The 11,115-nt window shown below is 39.2% G+C and overlaps 1 protein-coding gene across 1 annotated transcript; it reads left to right on the forward strand.

The window, feature by feature from the left end:
* Positions 1–239: 239 nt before the first annotated feature.
* HDC (histidine decarboxylase) lies at positions 240–10,811 on the forward strand. The gene is made up of 12 exons (XM_049812545.1): positions 240–512; positions 1,352–1,524; positions 2,585–2,698; positions 4,100–4,222; positions 5,046–5,180; positions 6,127–6,270; positions 6,523–6,589; positions 7,426–7,588; positions 7,694–7,784; positions 8,955–9,053; positions 9,745–9,846; positions 10,044–10,811. The coding sequence occupies exons 1-12, from the start codon at positions 485–487 to the stop codon at positions 10,800–10,802; spliced, it is 1,998 nt and encodes a 665-aa protein (XP_049668502.1). The 5' UTR covers positions 240–484; the 3' UTR covers positions 10,803–10,811.
* Positions 10,812–11,115: the final 304 nt, after the last annotated feature.

Raw genomic sequence — 11,115 nt, forward strand, 5'->3', positions numbered from 1 at the left:
GTGTCAAATTTGTTATGTGCTGGCGCCTTGTTTTAATGACTACTGCTAGTGCAGTAGTTCAGTGTGCTAGAGTAACATGGCTGCTTTTATTTAGTTTTGGAAGCTTTTGAGCTTTTTCTCTCCCACAGGTCTGATGTTAATGTGTCTTATATTCATGACATGGATTACTGTGAGAATTCTGAAAGATTGTTTGAAAATGGGAAAGGGTTAGTGCAGAGGCAGCTCCTCCTAGAGATATACTATCTTACACATCAAAAGAGCATAGATGAGAACATAGGACAGACTAAAAGCCCTCAGTTGGGAGGAGTTAAACACTTGCCAATAACCTGCCTACATTAAACCTTTTCCAGAATGCATGAGTCTGAGAGATAAAGGGAGCTATAAAGGGTGAAGCAGCTAGCAGGGCACCAGACCAAACTGCCCACAGCTCCTGAAAGGTCGTGAAAGGCCCAGGTTTGAAGAGGTGCTTTTAGAAGGAATCAGTATGGAGCCTGAGGAGTACAGACGGAGAGGTGAGTGATCCTCTGCTCTTGGAAATAGGTGGCATTTGCTCACAGAGATTAACTGTTGTAAGGCTGGGAGTGGTACCCAAAATTAGAATGGGCTATATATTCTTTATTTGCACATGTGTCCTTGAGACTTAGATCTGCTGAGGCTGAGACAAAAATGTGTCCCAGGGTTGAGTTTACATTAATGGATTTAGAGTCAGTGGATGACTTGAGCTTTTTGGTCTTACATTTAAAATACTTTGGGAAAGCTGCAAAACTGATTCTGAATAAGCTTGTCCCGAGGGGTTATGCACAGTGGCTCTTCCCTGGCTGACAACATGAATCTTCAGTGATACTGACACAGTTCTGAATATGGGGAGCAAACTTTGGTCCTAGGGCTGGAGATTGCCTAAAAAGTGGAGAAAAGGTGTGGAGCTGTTCAGCTGTTTTCAGAGGATGCAAAAGGGCATATGCTATAATGACAGGGAAGCATGGAGCATTATGAAAATTTAATTTCTGTGAAATGCCGTTTCAGTTAATTTATAGGTAAGAAAATCTGTGTATCTTCTGAGTAATCAGACAAATTGTACCATTATTGTATTTTAAAGGTACATCTGAACTATTCAAGGATGACACTGAAATAACCCTGTGAATTTGTTCTGTCCCCATGAAGCCTGTTCTAGAAGTTGTGTCTCTGCATTATTAGATGGGACAAGTAGGGTGTAGGAGGAAGGTTAGTTCCTGTGGCTATCCTGGGAGCAGTATTCCAAGCCCTGTCCAATGCTGACGGATTGCATGAAGTGCTAGCACTACTAGTGAGTTTTCCTGCAATCAAACTCAAAGCACTGGTTTGCCTCTTCCAGGGAAAGAGATGGTGGATTACATTTGCCAGTACCTGAGTAATGTGAGAGAGAGACGGGTGACTCCTGATGTACAGCCAGGTTACATGAGAGCCCAGTTGCCGGATTCTGCCCCAATGGACCCAGACAGCTGGGACAACATCTTTGGAGATATAGAGAAGATTATTATGCCTGGGGTAAGAAATAAAGTATAATTGTGGCAGGAAAAAGCCATTACTACCTGGCATGAAGACCAAATCCTGGGAATGCACAGGTTCTGCAGAACATTTACCTAAATAAGTAAAGCACCCAAAATGTAGAGCAAGTCCTGTAGACATTATGTCCACAGAAGGATTCTGGAGATTACTGCTGTCTTCCTAACTACAATTTTAGGGAACAGACTGAATGTATTTTTCAATTATTTTATATGCTAAGAGTAACTCATGTTTGCTTAGAGGGAAATACTGGTTTTCTGACACTGGTGAATTTAGCTTCACAAGGCCTCTACCTGCTGAACTGCATCATCGCAATTCCAGAGATGTGGAAACTCAGGCACAGAGCAGTGAAACATCTCTTGCCGAAGGTCATGTACATATAAGATCTGTCTCCTGCTGTCATAATGTAAAGGTCTCCATTCTCTTGTACGTAAATGCTGCAGATTCTGCTAAGGGAGTTCATATTACCTTATTAAAAGTTTTATGTAAGAAGCTGTTTCAAAGTCTATTTTAAAATTTTCTTTATAGATGTTTGCAGAAACTTGGTCTGATGTAGGAGAGGTAATCACATTAAATATGTTAGTGTCCCACATACAAGCTCCTTCAGATATATAGAGGGGGGGCTATATAATTCTAAATTGCTGTATGTAGCTAAAGGCAAGCTGTTTCACAGAATTAGCAAGAGCAACTTTGTTGCAAGGATTCCCCTTAAAGATAAATATTTAGACAAATGTTTCTGACTCTGTTGTGCGATGTTCAAGAGACCATTCTTTTCCTGTTCAGAATCTTTGTCTGCCTGCTTAATTCAGATAAATGCTTTTGCTATAATTTGGAATTTATCTAATAACGACACAATGTTATCATTTACTAGTGCCCCACTCCTGTTGATATTATCTCTGTAGCTTTCTGCTAGCAGATCTATAATTGCATGTTACTATGTTGCTGTGATCCTTTTCCATCACTTTAAACAGACGGTAATCACTACATCTTGTGCAGAATTTTGTGACGTTTTCAGACTTAACTTCTAGATAATTTTTTCTAGGTAGTCCATTGGCAAAGTCCACACATGCATGCCTACTTTCCAGCTCTTACTTCCTGGCCTTCACTTCTTGGAGATATGTTGGCTGATGCAATTAACTGCTTGGGATTCACATGGGTAATTTTTTGTTGTTGTTATTGTTATTTTAGTTATTCATCTCCTTTGTGTATTATGCAGGAGCAGGTCATAGTCATTCTTTCTTGTTCTGTGAGACAGTATAATCACTTACTTTAACCAATTGTATGTCGTTTGCATAAATGAAAAATGTCATTGGAAAAAAAAACAGAATATGTAAGAGAAAACATTATCTAGTAGTAAGAGGTGAATGAAGAAAATATACCACTAGAAATGTCTGTTTTCTAATTCTTTGCATATCCCACTGTTAGTGTTGTTCCCTGTCATCTAGACTCAGTGCCAAGACTGTTACGCAAGCACGGCAGGCAATAGAGCAGCCACCATCCATGGCTGCAGGCTAGGTTGGGCTCCATTCCAGTCCTCCTGCTCCTTTGAGGGAACACACTTCCTATTTTTCCTCTTCTGAAAATAATTGTTTGGTGGCCTGTCCCGGAATATCTGCATATTTTGTATCCTCCTGCAGCAGCTACACAGCGCTACTTGGTTATGACTCCACATACCTCAGTAGCATTCTGAAGCCAATGTTTTCCCCAGTGGTGAAGTTGCCCGAATTTTTAGATGTATGTCTCTGTGTAAGAAAGCAGTAGAAACTCATAAACCTGTAAGAAATTGATGGTTATAGTCTCCATGTAGCTGTAATCAGATCAGCTCATTGTGTACACAGAAACATACATTTCCATGCCCTCAATCTAGTTTTGATAGATTTCTGTTAAGTTTGCAATGCAAACTGATTTTTTCCTAAGTGGAAAATTGGACACTGCAGGACAGCCTTCATCTTTCTTTTGCCAGTTTTCAAAAAGCCTCCCTTAACTCTCAGTTGGAAGACAGATCAGCACCCTTTCCCTTTAGGGACCAAGAGCATGTACTTGTGTGGTGAATTGCAGTTCCAGCGTTTTGTCTCAAATGTCTCATTGTGATTTATTTTTTTTTTTAATTACTCTAAAATTATTGATAGTTTAGAAGCTCAACACTGAGGTGATGCAGGTAACCTGGAGAGAGCATTTTAAGGAGGTTGGTGTGAGTTTTTATTTGGTGTTCCAAGAGAGCAACTGGTAATGAGCAAGGTACCTGGAGCTGACCCTCAACTGCAAACTTAACATAGAGGTCTGTATTACAGAAATCACCAAACAACATAATTTTTATTACAATAGCATTGTGTTCTGCTAGGTTTGGGCCAAAGTATTAGTTAGCTGCTTATATATGCAATGCTACAAAGCTTGTCATCTGCCTTCGTTGCATCTAGGTGAGATTTCTCCCAAGGCAATTAAAAGATGTTAATAGCTATTAATTAAAACGTGATATGTGGTTTACTCTAAGGGTTATGCTCCTACTGTGTTTGCAGGGTGAATTACAGCCTGATTCTCTTTTTTTGGATGTTTCTAGGCCTCCAGTCCAGCCTGTACAGAACTGGAAATGAATGTGATGGATTGGTTGGCTAAAATGCTGGGCCTTCCAGATAAATTCCTGCACCACCATCCCCACAGTGTGGGTGGAGGAGTATTACAGGTAGGGAAGATTAGAGGTGGCCTCATCAACATTTTGTTTTCACTCAAGTGAATTTCCCTCTGGGTGATAGTTTTCCTGGAAGCAAAAACAACAAAATTTGCTCTATGGGTCTGAATAGAGACAAATCCCAATTTGACATTACTTTCCCAAATTTTAGTATTAAATATAGGAGACTATAGAATAGGAATTGCTATTGCTTTTAGTCCTAATGGTGTTATGGATGAGGAACAGGTACTCCTGTGGCCTTACTAAGGATAAATGAGAGTCAGATTTGGTTTCCCCAGTCTGTTTCACATCACCGAATTATTCACTAAAGTGATTGTTATATAGAGTTGTCACTGTCCTTCTGCCAGCAGTCCTTAGCCACACAAGAAATTAATTTTCCTTTTTCTCATGTCTGCTTTGTGTCTCTGAGAGTTGCAAGATCAAGGCCTGAACTTTCACCTCCTTTCATAAGGCCTAAGCAAGTATCCCCTGGAATCAGTGCTGAGCCTCTGTGTTGTTATAAGGAGCTTTGCTCAGGTTTGTAATTTTTACAGGGGATACTACACTCTAGCTGTAGAAAGACAAAAGGAAAATGTGATTCATTTACTCCCCCCAACTTGGTCCTGCACGTTAAAAATATACAGCAGTTAAAAGGTTTTATTATGTGTTGCTGGCCCAGAGCTTCTCATCAGCTGCTGACTTTCCATTGCATCCCAGAAAAGCGGTAGTAGAAATAAAAGGGGGTGGGCTGCTGAGCACTTCAGTGACTTCAGTAAATCCCTGGCAAAATAGCAATAAAGTGGTAATATGTTGCACTAAATGAGCAATGTCTTTGCAGAGCACTGTGAGTGAATCAACCTTGGTTGCACTGCTAGCAGCAAGGAAAAACAAAATTCTGGAGATGAAGCTTTCTGAGCCAGACACTGATGAGTCCTCACTCAATTCTCGCCTCATCGCTTATGCGTCTGATCAAGTAGGTTTTTATGGTTACAAAGAAAAGAAATTCAATTCTGCTGTCTCACCCAGACCATACAACATGAACTTGCATTTCTCCAAGAGAAAAAAAATAATGAATGCCTCACAAGTATGAACGAATCCCTCTAATGTTGCTTTCTGCAAATAGGGAAACAAAATCAGTGTGAGATGAGGTTTTGTACAGTCCCAGCAGTCCTCAAGACTGTTTCACATGACTCATTTCTGCACTTCCTTCCCATTTTCCACAAAGCCTTACTCCAGTAAGTAGGTACTGATCACATGCTGCTTTAGCTCTTGTTTCTTCGCAGCCTCCTTCCACTCAGGCAGGCACGCTCAGGGAGTTACCTCAGTGCTGCTCCTGGTTGTGGTCTCCACTCTGGGCTTCTGTGCTTGTTCTTGGACGAAACATCTACACAGTACTGTGGCTCTGCCTGCAAACCTGTTCTGTCCTTGGACTCCTGAACTGAGCAATCGTATTCCTCTGTGAAAACTGCAAAGGAAACACACTCATGCTGGTTCTCTTTCAGTATAACTAAAAGGGCTTTTTCTTGTGAGGGGTTTTGGTCTACCCAGATGTAGGCACACTTCAGGGATTTTTATCTTCTTATGGCAGGGAGGAAGGAGTAAACTGAGGTTGATCCATTTCTAGAGGCTCCTTTAAGATCTGAATTTTGATAAATGGCCCTCCAAACACAGGGTGAGGATGCCGATTATTACATTTTGGAGACCAGTACCCAAATAAGGGGAGCATATGTGTTCCTTGGAATTAACAGTGTATTATTTCTTCTCGTTACAAAGAAGAAACTTTCAGACTTGTATTATATGGATTATAATAAGGACCTTACCTCTGCTTTTGTTGCAACCACTGTCTTTTGTAAGACCGTAATTTATCACAGCTGTTCAGCCTCAAAGCTTGCTTTCTTACTGCTGCTTTTTTTTTAAAGGCACATTCTTCTGTAGAAAAGGCTGGCTTGATTTCTCTTGTGAAGGTGAAATTTCTGCCTGTGGATGAGAACTTTTCCCTCAGAGGTGGAACTTTGAAGAAAGCCATTGCAGAAGACAGAAAGAAAGGCCTAGTGCCAGTCTTTGTATGTTCCAACTTTCTTTATTGGGGGTATTGACATAGTGTTGTAATTTTTTGTTGACACTAAGAATACATCTGAACTATTTTTTATTGTGTTGAAATACATTAGCTGAAGGTTAAAATCTATACAAAAATGTCTATTTTATTGAACAAAAAAAATTTAATGTTTCAACTGTCTATGATAGCCTCTCCATTTTTAAAGTGCTGCATCAATTTATTAAACAAATGCCATCTTAACAGGTTTGTTTTCTTCTAGGTTTGTGCAACTTTGGGTACAACTGGTGTCTGTGCTTTTGACAATCTCTCAGAACTGGGTCCAATTTGTAAGTGTCTTTTTTCCTTATTTTGAACTATGATAGCACAGAAAAGATACTATGAGAATTTTTCATGCCAAAACCAAGAAGAGTAGAAACACTAATCAGCAGAGTTTTTCAGATGTGTCTCAAAGATTGGTGGAGTCAGCACAAGACTTTGCAGTAATTTTTGTAAGATTTAGATTAGAATGCTAAAATACATTCTACTCAAGATGGATGAAATTTGCCAACTAATAGATCTCTAATGTGGTTATTCAGGGAATACAGACTGTACAGTACAGTGTGCAGTACTGTTGTAGGATGGATACATAAATATTTCACCGAGCAAAGGAGTTTTGAAGGTAGTGTTTCATAGAACATCCTTTGTAGCCACCAGTTCAATAGGTAAATTTGATATGGTTGCAGATTCTATTCCAGCATAAATTCTGACAGTAGCTACTGAAGACCTGAAGCACTTTCTGTTAAGGGTCAGAGTGTGGCTTCTATCTCTGGGTCCTTTTTGCTTGTGACCATGGCTTTGTTCTGGCTTTGTGCAACTGAGTTGTACTGGGGAATTTCACTTAGTAAAAAGGCAGGTGAGAGAAATCAAACCTTAAAAAGCCTCACTCATATGAAATAAGGAATAATGAATTTTGTTATAGGGTCCTTCTGATTTCAGCGTTATCCTATCCACAGCTTTAGAATAAAACTAGATTGTCAGTTGTTTGTCTCTTGCTATTTTGTTGTCAGCCTGTCCACCTCCTGCAATAACATGCACCTAGTTTTCAGAGAGGAGAGATTAAGCATGTACTTTGATTCCTTATGTCCCTTACATAACAACATAACAACAATTTCAATTCCAACAGGTAATGCTGAGGGACTCTGGCTTCATATTGATGCTGCATATGCAGGAACAGCATTTGTATGTCCTGAATTTCGATTGTTCTTGGATGGAATTGAATATGCAGATTCCTTTACTTTCAACCCTTCTAAATGGATGATGGTTCATTTTGACTGCACTGGATTTTGGTGAGTAAAGGCAAAACACAAACAACACCAAAAGGATAACATGCAAATTGCCACGTCTTTCTCTGCACAATTTTTTGCTAAATACATTCATTCTACAATTGATAGGGTTAAGGATAAATACAAATTACATCAAACCTTCAGTGTTAACCCTGTCTACCTCAGACATCCCAACTCAGGAGCTGCTGTTGATTTCATGGTAAGTTGTTATTTGAGTTGATATTTTAAATTACCTATAAAATGTTCAGACAGAGTGCAAAATTCCTCACACTATGAAGCATGCATATCTTATAGCTGGTCTTATTACAATTATAGTGAGATCCTAATGCAGATTAAATAATAAAACTTTGAACTGAGGCCTGGTTATGAAAATTAATTATAGAATTGCTTTCAGGTATAGGGATTGAAGTACTTAAGATTTTTACACAGATGGGGATCCAGCCTTGCCTTTTTAGTTAGAAGGGTCATCTCTGTGCATTGTGTTGCTGAACTAATTCCTACTGATGGCATTTTGGCTGGTTTTCTTGTATCTCTGATATGTAGTAAAATAGAGAAAAGAGTAAGCAATGGAAACACCACACTCTGAAACAGCAGTAGAATGAATTACATTTTTCTTCAGATTAAGGTATTCGTAGCAGAGCTAAGAGGCATTTCACTATAGATCCATCTTACAGCAGATTTCGGTATAGTAAAACAAAAGAATAGTCACTGCTAATTGTTTCTGCTATGATCTCACCCTAGTGCTGAAAAGATAATTGTTTTCTTGGAACCAATAGTGCTTTTCACTAGAGAGTGTAGAGATGGACAGAAAAAAATATATCAATGAGTCCCTCTTGTGGTTAAATAGGACCCTACATGTAATTGTGTAGCTCCCTAGTATTCCTTTACATGTTTTGTCATTCTTCCACACATTAGGTGTTACTTCCTCTGGAAGGGTCTACCCCTGTATCAACTCTCACTGTTTATAGTTGATTTGGGAAAATGTTCCAGATGGCACTTAAATATGCAGATTACAGGATCTGAAGTGGGCACTCAGTCCTAAAGTGTAAATGGACACATCTTAAATTGATAATGATCTTTAAGTGCAAAAAGGTTTTGTTATTAGCTGGTAATTAAAAATTCTAAACATATCTAGACCATAGATTAAGGGGAGTAGCTAAAATCTTATTTTTGCAAATAACTGAAAAATATGTAGACACAGCATTTCTTCAATGGCTATTTCCTAGGCTTAGCAGATTTTCAGTAATACGAAATTATTTGTGTCAACAGAGATTTCTGACCTGAGTCTGAAGCAACAGAGGTAGCAGTGTAAGGGGACACTCCTTTCTATTCTTTTTGCACTCATTGATACACTGTTGTATTTTCACAGCACTGGCAAATTCCACTGAGTCGTCGATTTCGTTCTCTGAAGCTGTGGTTTGTGATTCGTTCATTTGGGGTGAAAAAGCTTCAAGCTCATGTCCGACATGTATGTGAATTATTAATGCAAGCATAAATATATTATGTTCATTTATTGGTAGCTGAGTTGAATAAATTCAGTGATGCAAAGATGAGTAACAGAAATCCTCTGACGTACAAAGCTTGCACGTGAATACTAAATGCATGCTGATTTTACTCTTACCTGTAGAGAATGACTGTGTAGACAAAACATTTTCTGTACCCTTCTTGGAAGCAATAGGCAATGGAAAGCGACTCAATAAGTCAATGCCTTCTGCACATTGCTGAGTACTAATCTGTAGAAGCTTTCTTTGAAGCAAAGTGGCAGCTGTTTGGGAGGCTGGCTGTGATGGATGGCTGAACCCATTGCTATGAAAATTTACAGGCTTAAGTCTCTGATGGAGTGTAAATACAAGGGATCATACTGTGGATCAACGGTTGCCACAGGACTCTAATCTGAGAAGGCACATTCTGTTTTCAAACCCTCTTCTAGAAAATTTCCACACGTAGTCCAGTTACTCTTGTTCATTGTCAAGGGTTTGCACAAATAGACAGACTTTCAACTTCTTAGCTTTGTTGTCATTCTTCTGTTTGCTACCATTCATGCACTGGAATGATGTATTTTAGTAAGGAAGGGAAATCTTTTTAACTACTTAATTTAGTGCCTTACAGTGGGTTTGTGACAAACCAAGACATGACTACTTTTTTTCCCTTAATTATAGGGTACTGAAACAGCCAAATTCTTTGAATCCTTGGTTAAAAGTGATCCACTCTTTGAAATTCCTGCCAAGAGACATCTTGGACTGGTTGTATTTCGTCTAAAGGTAAAGACTGGGCCTTTTGCATGTCTCTTTGGAATGAACTGTCTACAGCTGATCTTTCCCCAGACATTAAGAACTGTGAATAAACTTTCACATAAGAATTTGTAAAGCTGGAATTCTTACTGAGATGTCTGGATGTCACTGGAAATTTTAACTATAGTTGTTTTTTAGTTTCTTTTTCTTATTTGTATTTAAAACAGGGTCCCAACTGGCTGACAGAAAAACTCCTGAAAGTACTAAGCAGTTCTGGCAGGCTCTTCCTTATTCCAGCAACCATTCATGACAAGTTCATCATTCGCTTTACTGTAACATCTCAGTTCACAACCAGGGAAGATATTCTGCAAGACTGGAACATCATTCAACACACTGCAGCGCAAATCGTTAGCCAGAATTATGGGTTGCACTGCATCAATTCTGGTGGTGGGGCAAGAATCCCTGATATGATAGCTAAGCCTAGGTCTGATGCCATTAGTAATGCTTCTCAGCTTTATCTAGATGGAGGAAATTACAAAACACCTTCCAGAAAAGTAGTTGTTCAGCCTAAGTTAGTAGCAAGTCCCGGTGCATGTGTGATTAGTCAACAAGTGAAAGGTCAAGAGGATCCTCTAGATGACTGTTTTCCAGAAGATGTCCAAGATGTTACCAAACATAAGTTAACCTCTTTTTTATTCAGTTATTTATCTGTTCAAGGCAAGAAAAAGACAGCACGTTCCCTTAGCTGCAACAGTGTGCCAATGACTGGTAGTCTCGAGCAATGTAATCCCAAAGCAGCAGCCACTGACAAGAAGGAGTCTTATGCAAATGCCAGAATTCTTTCTAGGCTGCCTGAAGAGGTGATGATGTTCAAAAAAAGTGCCTTCAAAAAACTAATTAAGTTCTACAGTGTCCCAAGCTTTCCGGAGTGTAGCATTCAGTGTGGCCTTCAGCTGCCTTGTTGTCCTCTGCAAGCCATTGTTTAACAAGTAAAAGAGATTGGTCCTTAAGACCTCTCCACGTAGAAAGAGAACCAAAGTTTGCTTATTCATATGCAATACTACATGTTACTTTGTTCAATATGTAAGCAGTGGTAGTGACCTCTGAGAAAATGAATTCCTGTGCTTTTACTGGTGAAAACCTCATGTATTTATAGATTAAAATGTCAAATAAATCTTGTAGGCGTATAACATGAAACTCTGGTATGTAGACTGTGGTAAAGAAAATGCTAATTTCTTCCTTATCAGTCCTCGTAAGGGACAGTTTCTAGCTGCTAGGCTAGAACCATTTTGACAAAAT

Source organism: Accipiter gentilis, chromosome 10 (genome assembly GCF_929443795.1).
Source record: "Accipiter gentilis chromosome 10, bAccGen1.1, whole genome shotgun sequence".
Classification (NCBI taxonomy): domain Eukaryota; kingdom Metazoa; phylum Chordata; class Aves; order Accipitriformes; family Accipitridae; genus Astur; species Astur gentilis.